Source organism: Tiliqua scincoides, chromosome 8, assembly GCF_035046505.1.
Source record: "Tiliqua scincoides isolate rTilSci1 chromosome 8, rTilSci1.hap2, whole genome shotgun sequence".
NCBI classification, from domain to species: domain Eukaryota; kingdom Metazoa; phylum Chordata; class Lepidosauria; order Squamata; family Scincidae; genus Tiliqua; species Tiliqua scincoides.
This window is the reverse complement of record NC_089828.1, coordinates 58,416,042-58,433,311: the sequence shown is the minus strand read 5'-3', so window position 1 is coordinate 58,433,311 and position 17,270 is coordinate 58,416,042. Positions and strand designations below refer to the sequence as shown.

At 49.8% G+C, this 17,270-nt stretch overlaps 2 protein-coding genes across 2 annotated transcripts; both read left to right on the top strand.

Moving 5' to 3' along the window:
• The first annotated feature begins 4,032 nt into the window (after positions 1 to 4,032).
• On the top strand, positions 4,033 to 4,473 carry LOC136659342 (ribonuclease pancreatic beta-type-like). The gene has a single exon (XM_066636478.1). The coding sequence runs from the start codon at positions 4,033 to 4,035 to the stop codon at positions 4,471 to 4,473; it is 441 nt and encodes a 146-aa protein (XP_066492575.1).
• Positions 4,474 to 7,697: 3,224 nt separating this feature from the next.
• RHBDD2 (rhomboid domain containing 2) lies at positions 7,698 to 14,920 on the top strand. The gene is made up of 4 exons (XM_066635828.1): positions 7,698 to 7,889; positions 10,171 to 10,572; positions 11,839 to 11,989; positions 12,900 to 14,920. The coding sequence occupies exons 1-4, from the start codon at positions 7,700 to 7,702 to the stop codon at positions 13,261 to 13,263; spliced, it is 1,107 nt and encodes a 368-aa protein (XP_066491925.1). The 5' UTR covers positions 7,698 to 7,699; the 3' UTR covers positions 13,264 to 14,920.
• The last annotated feature ends 2,350 nt before the right edge of the window (positions 14,921 to 17,270 follow it).

Here is a 17,270-nt window from a genome sequence, read left to right as displayed (position 1 = left end):
AAAAGAAATAAAGCTTGTTGTCCTTGCATAGCACTTTCTGGTGCCTGTAAAACTAAGGGCCTGATCCTATCCAACTTTCTAGCACCGGTGCAGCTGCAATGCTGTCTCATGGTAAGGGAACAAATGTTCCCCTACATAAGAACAGCCCCACTGGATCAGGCCATAGGCCCATCTAGTCCAGCTTCCTGTATCTCACAGTGGCCCACCAAATGCCCGAGGGAGCACACCAGATAACAAGAGACCTGCATCCTGGTGCCCTTGCATTGGCATTCTGACATAGCCCATTTCTAAAATCAGGAGGTTGCACATACACATCATGGCTTGTAACCCATAATGGATATGGATAATGGAAGTCTGCCGCAGGCGAGGTCATCCAGGATCGGGCGCAGCAGGTAGAACACTGGGTGCAGCACTACTCTGAGCTATATTCCAGAGAAAATGTAGTCACCGAAGAAGCGCTGAACAACATTGAGTGCCTGCCTGTGCTGGAGGAGCTTGACAGTGAACCAACCCTAGAAGAACTTCATGTGGCCCTGGACTCCCTTGCCTTTGGCAAGGCGCCTGGAAAAGACAGCATCCCTGCTGAAGTCCTAAAATGCTGCAATGAGATCATCGTCACTGAGCTGCATGAAATCCTCTGTCTCTGCTGGAGAGAAGCTGGAGTACCTCAAGACATGAGGGATGCAAATATCATCACGCTGTACAAGAACAAAGGTGACAGGTGCAACAACTACCGCGGCATCTCTCTCCTTAGTGATGTAGGAAAGTTGTTTGCCCAAGTTGCACTAAAGAGGCTCCAGGTACATGCAGAGTGTCTATCTAGAATCGCAGTGTGGATTCCAAGCCAACAGGTCCACCACTGATATGGTATTCTCCCTTAGACAACTGCAGGAGAAATGCAGGGAACAACGACAGCCTCTCTTTATAGCCTTCATAGATCTCACGAAGGCTTTCAACCTGGTCAGCAGAGACGGCCTCTTCAAGATCCTCCCTAAGATCGGATGTCCACCCAGGCTCCTCAGCATCATCAGATCCTTCCACAAGGACATGAAGGGCACTGTTGTCTTCGATGGCTCCACATCAGACCCCTTTGACATCCGAAGCAGAGTGAAGCAGGGCTGTGTTCTTGAACCAACCTTGTTTGGGATTTTCTTCGCTGTCCTGCTGAAGCAGGCCTTTGGAACCGCAACAGAAGGCATCTATCTCTGGACCAGATCAGACGGAAAGCTCTTCAACATCTCCAAACTGAGAGCAAAGTCCAAAGTCCAGCTGAAATGTCTGCGTGACTTCCTCTTTGCCGATAATGCAGCTGTCACTACCCACTCTGCCAAAGATCTCCAGCAGCTCATGGATCATTTTAGCAAGGCCTGCCAAGATTTTGGACTGACGATCAGCCTGAAGAAAACACAGGTCATGGTTCAGGATGTGGACTCACCTCCCTGCATTACAATCTCTGAGCATGAACTGGAGGTTGTCCATGACTTTGTGTACCTTGGCTCAACGATCTCCGACACTCTCTCTTGATACCGAGCTAAACAAGCGCACCGGTAAAGCAGCTACGACATTTTCCAGATTCACAAAGAGAGTCTGGTCCAACAAGAAGCTGACGGAACATACCAAGATCCAGGTCTACAGAGCTTGCGTCCTGAGTACACTTCTGTACTGCAGCGAGTCATGGACTCTTCGCTCACAACAGGAGAGGAAACTGAACACTTTCCACATGCGCTGCCTCCAATGCATCCTTGGCATCACCTGGCAGGACAAAGTTCCAAACAACACAGTCTTGGAACGAGCTGGAATCCCTAGCACGTCTGCACTGCTGAAACAGAGACGCCTGCATTGGCTCGGTCATGTCGTGAGAATGGATGATGGCTGGATCCCAAAGGATCTCCTCTATGGAGAACTCATGCAGGGAAAGTGCCCTACAGTTAGACCACAGCTGCGATACAAGGACATGTGCAAGAGGGATCTGAAGGCCTTAGGAGTGGACCTCAACAGGTGGGAAACCCTGGCCTCTGAGCGGCCCGCTTGGAGGCAGGCTGTGCAGCATGGCCTTTCCCAGTTTGAAGAGACACTTGGCCAACAGACTGAGGCAAAGAGGCAAAGAAGGAAGGCTCATAGCCAGGGAGACAGACCAGGGACAGACTGCAATTGCTCCCCGTGTGGAAGGGATTGTCACTCCCAAATCAGCATTTTCAGCCACACTAGACACTGTTCCAGAAACACCATTCAGAGCACGATACCATAGTCTTTCGAGACTGAAGATTGCCAACAACAACTGGAAACAAAAGGCTTAGACTGATTTGCAACTTTAGCACGATGTGGGCACTCAGGAGATTTAAACTTAGACTTTTAACTTTAAATAAACTGGATGTGCTTTTAAAATTCATTGCATTACAGTTTATTTTGTACATTTTTATTGTTTGTTGGGACAAGGGTTTAGATTTTGCTTAGCTGTACTGAATAGTACTAGTACTAGTAAAAGCCATTTAGTTATTTGATTTTTCTCTGTAAACCGCTTTGTGAACATTTAGTTGAAAAGCGGTATGTAAATACTGTTGTTAAATACTGTTGTTTAGTGGATAAGTGTGGTGAGGATTACAACTAGGTTTGATCTGGGAGGACAACATACCTCTCCTACTCATTATTTTCCTGTCCTGTCTTACTGCATGCTTATTAACTGTTAAATTAAATTACATTACAACTAGTACAGAATGCGGCTGCTCGTGTGGTTGCTGGGGAACGTCGGTTTGACTCTGTCGAGTCGTTGCTCCGGCGGCTACACTGGCTGCCGGTTCTGTTCCGGGCCCAATTCAAGGTGCTAGTTTTGACTTTTAAAGCCCTTTACGGCTCGGGTCCGGGGTATTTGAGGGACCGCCTCCTTCCCTACAATCCTGCCCGTGCTCTTAGATCATCTGGGGGGCCCCTTTTGACTGTGCCGCCACTAAGAGATGTGAGAGGGGCGGCGGCCAGGAAGAGGGCCTTCTCGGTGGTGGCCCCTGAACTGTGGAATACCCTCCCCTTAGAACTGCTCCCTTAAACAGGTTTAAGAAGCATTTGCCAACACAATGAGAAGAAGATGCAGTGTGTTTTGTCTCCCTTCCATGAACCGTGTGTGCTCCTTTCTGTTTCACAAAGAAACAGACTTTATCAAGAGTGAAAGGAACAATCCTCATGCCTTTGCCATGACTGTTCAGGTGGTGGCAGTGGCAGCAGCAATGTGCAGGGCTGCAATTTCTCAGTCTGTGCATGGGGAATTGAAAGCTGTAATTCTATGTACACTGATGTGGTGCAGCTGTGGTTTGCTGAGGTGCTGAGAATTCTATCAGAGGTCCCTAGCACCTAATCTAATTTACGGCCCAATCCTAAACTTCCTGACCACTGAATCCTGCAGGCACTGGGCAATTTTGTCCCCTTACCGCGAGGAAAGCCCCAGGCCCCACAATGGGGCTTCTCATATCTGCATGGGCTATTTTGCTGGCACAGACAAGAGAACCATGTTGGGCTTTTCAGCCCGACATGGAGGGTAGGACCCAGCAAAACAGGACTCCGACACTCCCACTCCCCCAGCCGCTTCCTCCCCTGCCCCACCCCCAGTCTAGAACACCTTCCTCCGGCCCTGAAAGCCTGCACTGCCCCCCCTCCAGCTCTCACCTTCCTCCAGGCAGTGTCTGTTCAGTGCTTGGTTCAGCACTGACAGGTGCTGGCTTGGTGCCAGCAGTCCTTCCTCCAAGGGTGCCGTAAGTGTGCTTTACAGCATGCTTATAACACCCAGTGCCAGCACTATGGCCCATTAGGATTGGGCCCTTAGAACCCAATTCTATGCATGTCTACTCAGAAGCCAACATGGGTTTAGCCATTTTAGCCAGAAGGACTTACTTCCAGGTAAGTAATAGGATAGGACTGCCCTGCAGCCTTAATTTCCAGCCTTTCCTGCAAAATGGGAATCTTAGACTGGTTTAATGGTCAGAAGGTATAGAGTGCCTCTGCATTAACCACATTCTTTTTAGAACTGTAGGACCAGCTGAAAGAATGGCTCTACAAGAAGCCTTTCTGATGGGCCTGTGCCTTCTCAGCATGTCTGCCATCCACATTTCTCACACCCAGCGCCCACACGCCTTCCAGAGGAAATATGTGACCCTCCTGGAGAATATGGATCATAACCGATGTAACAGTGAAATGCGCAACAAGAGGATAGCTCTGACCCGGAGTGGCTGTAAACGATTCAACACATTCATCCATGCACCCAAGAAGTTTATCGACTACACATGCATCATGGGACAGCCATACGTAATCAAGAATCTGGAATATAAAAAGAGCACCAGGAAATTCCGTGTCACAAGCTGCAGGCTCTCCCAGGAATACGTGAATGATTGCAAGTATGTGGCGGAAGCCAGCAGCTGGAAATACATCCTTGTTTCTTGTGACCAAAATGACCAGCCAGTCCACTTGGCTGGGACACTCAACTGGTGAGTGAGGCCATCAGGACAGTGGTGTAGCTGGAGGGGGGGCGGAGCGCCCAGTCCGGCAGGGACCCTCAGCGGGGCAGGCAAGCGGCCCCTCCCTTTGGAGCCATTCCTGGCAGGGGGAGCAAAACGGAGCCGTATGGGAGGGGTCGCTTGCCCGCCCCGCTGAGCCTCCCCACCGAACCAAGCGCTACGCCCCCCTCCAGCTACGCCACTGGTGATTCATTGCACATATTACTATGGAGCTTTGTAAGCAGGTGCTTCGGCCTGGGCAAGGCAGGATATAAATGTTTCAACTAAATAAAACCAATGCTGCACATCCTGCCCCTTCCGACTCTCTGTTCATGCTTTTTTCCCTGGGTGTCTCTGCAGAGTGAGGGGCCACTCACAGCCCAGGCCTAAGCAGGTCTACTCAAAAGTAAGTCCCATTATGTTCAATGGGGCTTGCTCTCAGGAAAAGTGTGCCTAGGGTTGCAGTCTCAGGCCACAGTCATCCACACTTTCCTGGGAGTAAGCCCCATTGACTATAATGGAATTTACTTCTGAGTAGACATGCCTGTTGCAAGGTTGAAGAAAGCAACTCAGAATGACTCGGTACTCAAGGGTGAAGTTTCACAAGCTTTTATTTGAACTGTATACAATTGGTCCACGGGATTCATGTCCAAAGCATGGACCTCAAGCCAATGATGTCCAAAGTTTTTATAAATTTCTCACCTCTTTGTTTGGAAATCTAGATTTCCCATTGGCTGAAATGTGACATCAGAGATGGGGCTAATTCCTAATAAGATATAGATTACATGAAAGATAGAAGATAGGTGGGCAATAAGTGGGCAAAACCACTGATTGGCTCTGATATACATACAGGTGGGGTTTCATCTTAAAACTTAGCCAAAATTACACAATTTCCAAAAGTTTTCAAAAACCAGCAGGGTACACTATATTACCATTTACTCAGGTTTGAACCTTATTCACATGTCCTTTTACCAACCTCATTAAAAGAGGGTACAAAAATACTTCAACACAGGTGTGAAGACCTCATCTGTGGCAGAACTTCAGGCCCGTTTCTTGGCATGCCCATCTCGTTAGTGTGCCTTCGTACAGCCCTCTTATCTTTACACCTGTTGCTTAACATAACACAGCAAAGTAGCTTTTGGTTCCTTTTATTAAAAGGGGTTTTCAAAAGCTTTACTAAAACTTCTGTAATTCTATATAACTGTTGGGACCAGTTACCTTGACTCATTGGCATCCTTCAGTCTCGGAAGACTATGGTATCGCGCTCTGAATGGTGGTTCTGGAACAGTGTCCTCTCCAGTGCGCAAAGCCTGGGTAAAGTAGATATGGAGGATAGACTGTTTCCCATGCAGCAAATCCCTCCTCTCCATGTCACTGAAATGGTCCAATGGAAAGGCAGAGGCCAATACGGTTGGTTCCAGCTGCGTCACAGGAGTTGCCAGAATGTGACTGTGTTCAGCCATGAACTGCCTCGGGGACTCCGGCTCCGGATTTTGCCTCGAGGTTGACTCCTGAAGCCTTTTCCATAACTGGATGTAGCCACAAGGCAGTGGAGGTTTGGGATCAGAGTTTTCCTTCTCTCAGATGAGCTGCCTTCCCAGGCTGACGAGTCCCATCTACCCGGTGGCTGTTTAGTCGCCTCTTATGACAAATACAGCCAAACTGAGGGCCTACTCTTATCCCTCAGCCCGCAGGAGTGGAACCTTGGGGGTGGAAACTTGGTGGAACCTGCACAGGCGACCAATTACCTTGAGTACATTGGTATTAAGGGATCACTTGGTTTCCATATGTATGCTTTTGCTCTTACAGCGTGAAAGTATGAAATCTAAAAGTCACAGAGTCTCTCTAGTGCATTCTGGCATTAAGTGTATTTTCTGCCGTGATGTGAGGGCCATCTCTCCTGCTGGTACTTGCTTATCTAACTGACATTCCCAACTTTGAGGCCTAACTGCTTCTGCAAAAATTATGTGAAACTAACAATTTTGCTTCAAACAGCTTTTCACTGTTCTCATGCTTTAGCAATGTGGCTTTTAAGCTTCTTGCACAAATGGTCTGTTACCCAGGTCGCTGTCACCCTGGTTATTTTGTCACCTTCTGTCATACAACACAGCCTTTGAGGCCCCAAAGTCAGGCAGACTGACCTTATTGCTTTTAATATCAAGCAGCTCTTTACCATTGTGTGTATGCTATAGTATTACTTCCCCTGAGGGCTGGGGATAAGAATAGGCCCTCAGTTTGGCTGTACTTGTCATAAGAGGCGACTAAACAGCCACCGGGTAGATGGGACTCGTCAGCCTGGGAAGGCAGCTCATCTGAGAGAAGGAAAACTCTGATCCCAAACCTCCACTGCCTTGTGGCTACATCCAGTTATGGAAAAGGCTTCAGGAGTCAACCTCGAGGCAAAATCCGGAGCCGGAGTCCCTGAGGCAGTTCATGGCTGAACACAGTCCCGTTCTGGCAACTCCTGCGACGCCGCTGGAACCAACCGTATTGGCTTCTGCCTTTCCGTTGGACCATTTCAGCGACGTGGAGAGGGGGGATTTGCTGCATAGGTAACAGTCTATCCTCCATATCTACTTTACCCAGGCTTTGCGCACTGGAGAGGACACTCTGTTCCAGAACACTATTCAGAGCGGGATACCATAGTCCTTCGAGACTGAAGGATGCCAACAAGAATAGTATTACTGGGCTATCCAGTGGCTCTAGGGTCAAAGGTCACCGTGCATCAATGCATAGGATTGGGCTCTCAGCCCCCAAGGACCTTCAGGCTGCCACCTTATCCACACTTTCCTGGGAGTAAGCCCCATTGACTATAACGGAACTGGCTTCTGAGTAGACATACAGAGACTCTCAAGTGGGCTGGACATCCCCTCCCGCCACGCCCCTGCTCAGGCCACGCCCCCTTGAGGACCAACACAGCACCTTGGTCTCCTCTGACGTCTGACAACAGCAATAGGCGGGGCCACGACCAGCCAATCGGAGCGTTGGATCTTCCTCCTCTCGCCGCCTAGGAAAAGTGCGCATGCGCAGAGTCACTAGTCGGCATGTTTTCTTACGCGGGGAGAAACGGATGGGCGGGGCCACGCTGAGTGGGGGGGGCTGATAAAGAGCGTGCTCCGCCGTGCCCACGTGGGCTGCCCTGTCCAATGGGAGAAGGGGCGTGGCCACACCGTGCCCCTCGCTGCCGTGGCAACCCCTTAGCTTGACCCGGAATGAGAACCATGGCAGGCCGGAAGTGGTACCTGAAGAGGAAGATGGCGGCGTTCCCGGTGGCCGCCTTTCTCACTGCGCTGCTCTCCGTGCTGGCCTCGGGGCCGCGCTTGCTGCGGTGGGGCGAGGCGCTGCCGGCGGGGGGCGCCCGCCCGTTCTCGGCCCTCTCGCTGCGGCCGGAGGCGGTGCGGGAATGGCAGGGTGAGCAGGGGGCGGGCAGGGGGCGGGCAGGAAGGGCCTTCAGCCGCGCAGGCGCGGCACGCGGGGGGGGGTCGTGGGGGGAGATGGAGCCTCCCTGTGCAGGAGCAGTCTATCTTCCTCCCCCCAGTCAGAGTAGTGGGGGTGGCCCTGCTTCCCTGTTAGGGTGCCAAGGGGGGTCATGAGTGCGTGGCCTTCCCCAGCCTCCACACCAGTGGGGGGCAGAGTCAGGAGCCAGTCGGTGGCTGGCTGGAGGGGGGCGGAGCACTCAGCCAGGCAGGGAGGTGGGCGAGCAGCCCAAGCCGTAGTGCTCCGTTTTGCCCCCCCGCCAGGAATGACTCCGAAGGGAGGGGCCGCTCACCCACCTCCCTGAGTGCTCCACTCCTCCTCCAGCTACGCCACCGGAGCCAGTCACTGGGCGTGGCGTTGGTGGCTGGCGGAGCTGAGTGGGAACAGGAGCCCAACAGGAGGAAGATCTGGTCTCCAAGACCAGGCAGGGCCCAGTCTGCCTACCCAGCAAGTGGCCACAGAGGCCGAGGTTCAGCTGGGAGCCCAGGTCTGCCCGCCTGGAAGAGGCGGCTCCAGAGGGCAGTCAGAGTGGGAGCCAGCAGGCGGATCTGGGTTCAGGTCTACCCGCCCAGCAAACCTCAGCCACAAGCTCAGCTGGGAGCCCAGGTCTACCCAGCAGGTAGATCTGAGCTCCATGTCCAAGTAGCCCAGGTCTCCTCACCCAGCAAACCGCAGCCACATAGGCACAAGTTCAACCAGGAGCCCAGGTCTACCTACCTGGAAGAGATGGCTCCAGAGAGCAGGTGCCCAGCAGGCAGATCTGGGCTCATGTCCAGGCAGGGGCACAGGTCTGCCCACCCAGCAAACCTCAGCTGCAGAGACCATAAGCTCAACCTGGCACCCAGGTTTCCCCTGCAGGTCCATGCTGGAGCGCAGGTCTACCCACCTGGTTGACCTGGGCTTTGGAGTTAAGGGAGTGCTCATGCCCCCTCCAACACAAACACTGGACCCACCCCTTATCTATAGTAGTGAGTACTTAAGCTTCCATGTGCGGGGCCACTTGTCCCCCTGTGGGTTCCAAGCAGCAACTTTTATGGGTCAGGATGGAATAGTGCCTCTCCTATTCCATCTTCCTGAATGCAGGTACTGGGGATGAACCTCAGGGGAGAGGCCTGCTGCCTTCACTTGTCCCCCTGTGGGGTCCAAGCAGCAACTTTTATGGGTCAGGATGGAATAGTGCCTCTCCTATTCCATCTTCCTGAATGCAGGTACTGGGGATGAACCTCAGGGGAGAGGCCTGCTGTCTTCATGCCCTGCTTGTGGCTGGCCACTGTGGGAAGGAGGATGTTGGATGAGATGGGCCTTTTGATTCAGTCCAACAAGGATCTTGGTGTTCTTAGCTGTGATACTGATGGAACTTCTGTGTCCAAAGGCAATATAACTTAGAGCAGTGTTTCTCAACCAGTGCTATGGGTACATCCAGTGGTACTTGAGGTGGTGTTTGGTGGTACTCTCAGGACCCCTAGATACCTGCCACCTGATAGCAAGAACAGGAACGCAACACAACAACAGTAGGAGGCTCGGCTTGGTGGGCAGAGCTCCAGAGCATGCTTTTCGATGCTCAGAAAAGCCATTCTGTCCACCCTGAGCCTCTTACTGCTATTTGTTGTGTTGCATCTGGCCTCCCAATCCAGAAGTAACTGGCAATGATGACATCACCAGGTACTTCAAATAGGTGGACCATGTGAAGTGGTATGGTGGAGGACAAATTTTGCTGCCTTAGAGCAGTGATTCCCAAATTGGTGGGTCACGACTGGAAGCAGGACATTCCCCCTTAAGGAGAGTGGCCCTGCTCTGATGGCAGTGACAGTGCTGCAGAGATTGCAGTGCTACTGCTGCCAAGGGGCTTTTTTATTTACCATGGGGGGCAGCACTGGCCTCTTGCAGGGTCCTGGAGGCTCACCGCCCCCTGTGATCTCTTCCATAGCTTGTTTACAAAGCCCTTATCTCCTATCTAAAGCTACTTTCAGTAGGGCTTTAGATTGGGGATAAAGAAGCTTCAGAGGAGATCAGACAGGGCTGCGAACCTCTATGACTGAATGACTGTTGCCTTCATGCCCTGATGCCTCTTCCATTTTGAAAGAGTTGTAGTTTTTTTTACATCTTTTCAAAGACCACCCCCCACCCCTAGTATTTTACAGCATCTTCAGTTGGCTCCATCCCTGGGCCTTGCCTCTCAGCAGCTCCTTCTCTAAAATGGCTCTTTAACATTCAGTTTATAGGCTGGTGACCTACATCTTTGTGTACGAGGACTTGATTTCCTTGGTGTGTGGTGCTGTCATCATTTGGTACTTCGCCGGCAGCTTTGAAAAGAATGTGGGCAGTGTGAAACACTGTTTCCTCACCATAGCCTTTGCCGTTCTCTCAGCCGTGGTCTACCTTGTGCTCCGAGCTGCTGTATCTGAGTGGTTCAAGGTGGCAGATGCCGAAGGGTTCACCCCTGTGGCTTTTGCCATGTTGAGTGCATCTATTGTCCGCTCTCAGATGAAGAGGACACTGTTCTTTGGGATCAACCTCCGTGTGACACTCGTGCCGTGGCTCTTGCTTGGTGCGGCATGGCTTATTCCAAGTGCTTCGCTCCTGGGGAATTTATGTGGCCTTTTAATTGGAAACATTTGTATCCTTTGCCAGCCTTGCAAACTTGACATCTCAGAAACCTCACATCTCAGTTATTTCTGCAACAACCTTGCAGTGGAGTTCTAGTTTTTAAATGATACAGTTCATTTTTTTTTTCTGTTCTAGAATAGAGGCTCCCAGTCACAAAAGTAAAACATAAAATCAAAACAAATAGGGCAAATAAACTATCAACAGAGTCAGAACATTATTGAAGAATCATATCAGACCAAGCCAGCTATGCATCAGGAAGAATTCTTGACAGAGTGGTTCGGCAGTGGAACAGATTGCCAAGGGAGGTAGTGGATTCTGCCTCACTGGAGACCTTTGAGCAGAGGTTCAATTGGCACCTGCTGGAGATACTCTAACATAATTTCCTGCTATTGGCAGGAGGTTGGACTAGAGGTTGGACTTCGAACTCTTATGATTCAAACCAAAATCTTGATATATCTATATTATAGGTTGATCTTATAATTTTATGAGGTTTCTGATAAAAGTTCATGTTCTGGGCTCTTTTCTACAGAGGGAGGGACTGGACTTGCTTCAGGGTGACTTAGGACTAGCTTATGGTCAAGATACCAGCCCACAGAATTCTCTTGCACTTGTCTGAAATAAATCATGTTATTTCAAAGGAGGAGTCAAAGCTGCTGTACTCTGGTTTCCTGCTGGTGAGGACAGCAACCATAGAAGCAGCCTCTTTATTGCTCTGTGTGTTTCTCACAGCTGATGACGCGCTTCAGATTCCCAGCTCTTCCTGTCAGAGGTATCTGTAGGTGGACTTGAGGGGCCAGCTGATGATCAAGATGCTGATCTGCAAAAAAATTTACTTAGGCTACAATATTGTGCACTCTTTCCTTGGAGTACGCACCATTGAACCCAGTGAGACTTGTTTCTGAGGAGACATGCATAGGCTTGTGCTGTTAGCTCAGTCATCTTTGCAACAAACTTGTCAGATATGCTGATTAATATGCTATTCTGACATGAGGCTCCCTGTGAATTCAGGGCTGAGCAGAAATTTGAACCCAGGACTTATAAACTCAGGTTTATGCAAGTCACCACTGTGATATACGAACTCTGACTCAATCCCTGCTCTCTTTCTGTCCAGCCACGCTGAGTGAATTTCTTCCAAAGTTTCACGTGTGAAATTCAGATCTCTCTGTTACAGTATCCTGAATTGTGTGGCTTTCCTCAGGGTGCCTGTGCCACGAGTAAAAGTCTTGGTTTTCTTTCTATACCTTTGCGGTTCTCCTTAGCCTACTGCCAAACTCAGATGGTTATGGCTACTGCTTTGGTTTGGATCTCCCTGAATCGACAGCATCCCGCCTGGACCAGAAGTTTCCTTTCCAGCTGCTGAGGCGAATACCAGGGCTGAAGTACATTCCGGGGTCTCTAGCTGAAAGAAGGGCTTGCCTGAGCAGGAAGTAAGCACACATTCTCACAATTGAGCTAGCGTGTTTGGATTTTCCAAAGGTTTGATACTTGCAGCAGATTTTTTAATTGGGTGGTGTATGGCAAGTCTCTCGATTGTCCAAAATAGCTGCTCAGTAGTTGTGCAGGTCAGTAGAGACCCTCCTCTGAGATCTCCATCTTGTGAGATAAGGTGGGTAGTGACAGGAAAAAGGACCTTCTCCGTGGGGGTGCCTTGTGTGTGGAGCATCCTCTTCCTTCCTTGTCCTGTTCCAAACTTGTTTATTTTGTTTTAGGTCTTTGTGCTATAGTTTTGAAAACTAGTTGACCAAAGTTGCCTAAAAAGACAGCTACCTTTTCCATCAGCTCCCAGAGCAGTAGGCAAGCACCCCTCCCTCCTAATCTTTGGCCTGTTCAGTGTGGGATGGAGCTGTCATTTCTGGGCGACGGGGATGCTTGTGGGATTCCTGTCTGCCTGTCAGCTTAGCTTCAGCAGGGAATCCCAGTGCATTCTTACTTCTTCCCTGGCATTGATATCCCTGCCCAGTCCTGGCCTAAAGGGGACCAGTGCTTTTGAGGGAGGGGACTGCAGCACAGTGAAGGACCACATGCTTTGTGCAGAGCAGGTCTTGGGCTCACTTTGCTGGCTTTTCCAGGCATTTCTTTATTTAATAAATTTCTATATGCAATGAACATATAAGAAAGATGGGGAAAACCCCCTGCCTGAAAGACCGGACAGCTTTTGCTAGTCATAGTAGGCAGGTACTGATTTTGACAGACCAGTGGGCTGGCTCAGTAGGTGGCAGCTTCTTGGCCGGCATTGGTCTCATAAATGTTGTCTAAGACTAGTTAGTTGGGTGGGTAACCTTGCAAAAAATCCTCGTGTAAAACTTGGATGATATGTATTTTCTCTCTTCCCTTCAGACTGAATCCAGCGCCAGGTTCTTACCCTACTCAGAGCTATCCCAGCTCTCCTCCTCTTGCCTTTCCTGTCCTGCAGATGCAGCACACCAATCCCCAGGCCCCCGGACTGTGGCCACAACATCCTCCAGGGGACCCGCACGTTACTGCACCAAGCCAAACCTTTGCTGACCGTGGAGAGCCCTGTCTCCTGAACCACTTCCACACTCCACTGGGCCGATCGTCTTCTCAGCACTTGAATGGTCCTCACTTGTGGGTGCCTAGCAGGACGGATCACTCAGAGGCCAGTGTCCCTTCAGTGCCTGGGTTTCCAGCTTCAGAAGCTGCCTTGGTCCCAGCAGAACTTTGCCAGGTCCATGAAAACTGACTCTGAGGCAGGTAGCTGGAATCTGTAGAATTTCAGTTCACACAAAGGCCAGTGAAGATTGTTATTCTGAGAAGGGAACCTCCTCCAGCTGAATTAAGGATTTTCAGCAGCTTGCATCCAGCATGCCAGAGAGACTGCTCCCTTCCCCGTGGCATCTGACATCCCGTGGGGCCAAGTGGTGTTGTACTCTTGACTTTTTTGTTCTGCAAGATTTGGACAACTCAAAGCAAATATGTGGAGCTCTCTCTGGCTGGCTCACAAGTTCATGGCTTGGTCTCCTTGCCAAACCCCAGACCTGAGTATTTTGTGAAGTTCTACAGCTATTTTATGAAATAGGGTTGAGACTTCACAAGGGCTGTATTTTGGAGGCTAGAGCAGAGTTGACTGGGATGGAGTTTATGTTGAAATTCTTACTGTGCCTTTTAAAATGTGTGTGTGTTTTAACTTGTTACCTGCCCTGAAAGTGGCCTCAGGACCTGACTTCATTGTGGCAGCCAGACCTTGTTTAAGTGGTCCTCAAAAGCCGTCACTACTGCAAACAGCGAAACCATCCCACAGTGAGGTGCTCTTTCTGACCAGCATCAGGGAAGTTGGTCTAAAATTGTGGTGTTTTCTACACTTCCTATGATGCACTTCTTGAGGCTTCTGGGGATGTCATGCTACTAATCAACCAGGAATTTTAAAAAATTTAATACGGGTGCCGGTCTTATCAAGGAAATATGTCTGGATTGCTCGGTTATGTTCTGGAATGGGAGCTCAAGAACTTCTGTTTCCACACTGACTATGCTTTGAACCTTGTGCAGCTCTGAGCCATTCAGTATGGATGGATCAGACCTAGTAAAGTGTTATACAAGGCAGCTAACTCTTAAGTGCCTTGCATTCCCCATGTTGTGTTGCCAAAGCATCCTGCTTTGTGTGCACTCAGGAGAGGGAATGGGACTGCCTCGCTTTTTCTTGATGATGACCAAATCTGGTCTCTGGACTGCCCTCCCTCTCTGTTGCGAGCAGAGAGAGGCACCAGCGAGTGCTCTCTGGCAGCCAGAACATATCTGGACAGGGCTGCCTTAAGGTGCTTGATGCATCTCTGCCACCCAGCAGTGCAGGGGGGTTTCAGTGCCTGGATTCAGCCTCTGCTCTCATATGAGCCAAACCTTTTTCTGCTGGTTTACCCAGATTTGGAAATCCCTCCCTAGAGACGCTTATCTTTCTGCCTCCCTTGGGATGTCCCGTAACTGTTTTCAAGATACAGGTGATCATGTTGCAGCAGGTTTTTAATCTGCCCAGTGGTTGATTTTTAATATTTTTTACTGTTTTCTTAAAAATATTTTTGAAAATTGTGTTAATTGCTGTTTTATTGTATCGTGATTGTGTTTGTGAACTGCTTTGTGTATTATTTTTATAATGGGAAGGCAGGGTATACGTTTTCTTAAATGAGTGTTTTTCCACAGGGGCGCCAGAACACCAGGCTGTGTTGATAACTTCTCAGGGTTACTGTCTCTCCGGTGGCCTCATCAGTTCCACACCCTGAGTGCTGGTGAACAGCTGGGTGAGGCCTCACCATAGACATGCCTGCCAAAGGCGCACATTCCATTGCTTTAAAAAATCACTATTAGGAGGTCTGAAAAGTAGTCTCAATAAATGCTTTAAGAATGCACTGCCTCTTTGCCATTTAATCCAGAAATATGGCCATACACAGATCTGTTAAAGCAGTGTTTCTCACATTGTGGGTCCCTCTTCCTTTCCATTCCCCTCTTCTGAATCCAGGGAGCAGGATGAAGAGGTGCCTCTTGTCAGCCTGCTGTCTGAAGCGACTTCTTCTGTTGGCCTCACAGGTTGGGTCTGGATTCTTCTAATCCAGTGTCATAGGAATGAGTGGCAGCAGTGCTCTAAGGCGGAGACCCCAGCTTGCCCAGCCCTGTTCCTTGACACCTTTCGGCTGGAGACTTTCTGTCCACAAAGCACCTGCTTTCCCCTGAGTTGTGCTCCCTCCCAAGGCTTTTCAGGAGAACACATCTGGCTGCTGTTCTGCTGAATCAGACCTTGGGGCCATCTAGCTCAGATTCTGATTGGCAGAAGCTTGCCTATGCCCCAGGCAAAGATCTTTTGCAGCCCTGCTCACTCAAATCCTCTTCGAGATGCCAGAGAGAAATGGACCTTCTACCTACATTGCCACGTGAATACACAAATTGCTGTAAGTGTGGTCCATTCCCAGGTGGCACTTCTCTTCACTGTCTCAGCTGGCACAAGATCTTTCCCCACCTTCTGACTTCAAACCTGTGCATTACAGCATTGGCAGGGAAAGCATCATCTGTGAAAAGGTATTCAAGACACAGGAGAAAAGGGGGGCATTGTAGTCACACAGGTGACAGGGAGGCAGCACATGAAACTTGGTGTGCAGAAGGTCCCAGGTTCAATCCCTGGCAACATCACCAGGTAGGGTAGACCCTTTGGAGAGCTGCTGCCAGTCAGTGTGGATATCACTGAGTTAGATGGACCACTTGATAAAAGGCAGTGTCCTGGGGGGAGGGGGATGCCACTGAGGCAGGACTGCTGATGCTACAGCTCACCTTCACCTGTAAGCTTTTGGTGTCCACCAGGGTTCCTGGTTTGTCCTGCATTTTCCTGATAGCCACAGATAATTTCTTGGGTCATGTTGACAGGGCTGAGAATTGATTCTTGCAGGCTGTTGCTAAACTTCAGTACAAAATATGCCCTGAAGGGGTCAGGCCTGGAAAGAAACTGGGATGGAAAACAGCTGAAGAGATTCTCCAACCGTGCTACCAACCCATGCAGGGTGCAGAAGCGGTGGCCACAGACCCCCATCCTCCATAATGGTAATACTTGGAGTAAGCAAATTAAATTGATGGGCAGTAAAGTTGGGGCATACAAAAGGAACTATTTCATCACACAGCATATTGTTGCTACATGGAACTCGCTGTCACAAGCTGTAGTAATGTGCCTGTCTTGGGTGGCTTAAACGCATCTGTGGAATAGGAGAGGTCTAACATGGTTACTGGGGAGCAATAAGAGGCTGAAATTCTATAGTGAGACCAGAGGGCAAGTGTGGCTTGGTGTCTCACAATGTCAGAGAGTTCTGGGTTCAAATGCCCCTTCAGCTGAGAGGCTTCATCCTCTTATTCTGCAGGTAGTGCCAATGCACATGGATGGCACCAAACAATATATATTTATTGGTTTACTTCTTCAGCCTAGAAAAGAGACGCCTGAGGGGGGACATGATTGAGACATACAAAATTATGCAGGAGATGGACAGAGTGGATAGGGAGATGCTCTTTACACTCTCACATAACACCAGAACCAGGGGACATCCACGAAAATTGAGTGTTGGGAGGGTTAGGACAGACAAAAGAAAATATTTCTTTACTCAGCGTGTGGTCGGTCTGTGGAACGCCTTGCCACAGGATGTGGTGATGGCGTCTAGCCTGGATGCCTTTAAAAGGGGATTGGACACGTTTCTCAAGGAAAAATCCATTATGGGTTACAAGCCATGATGCGTATGTGCAACCTCCTGATTTTAGAAATGGGCTATGCCAGATGCAAGGGAGGGCACCAGGATACAGGTCTCTGGTTGTCTTGTGTGCTCCCTGGGGCATTTGGTGGGCCGCTGTGAGATACAGGAAGCTGGACTAGATGGGCCTATGGCCTGATCCAGTGGGGCTGTTCTTATGTTCTTAACTACAATTCCCAGGAAGCCTTGCAGGTCTCTTGTTATCTGGTGTGCTCCCTGGGGCATTTGGTGGGCCGCTGCTGTGAGATACAGGAAGCTGGACTTGATGGGCCTATGGCCTGATCCAATGGGGCTGTTCTTATGTTCTTAAGATTTATTAGCCCTTTTTGTATTCTATCTCCGTGCCACGCTGTGAACAATTCACAGGTGTGCTGTGGGAGTTTGGAGCAGAGTGATTGAAAATTGCTGTAAAGCAGAGGAAGAGGGTCAGGCAGTTGGTTACGATGGACAGTTGTTCTCGAAACAGAGCTGCAGAACCCTG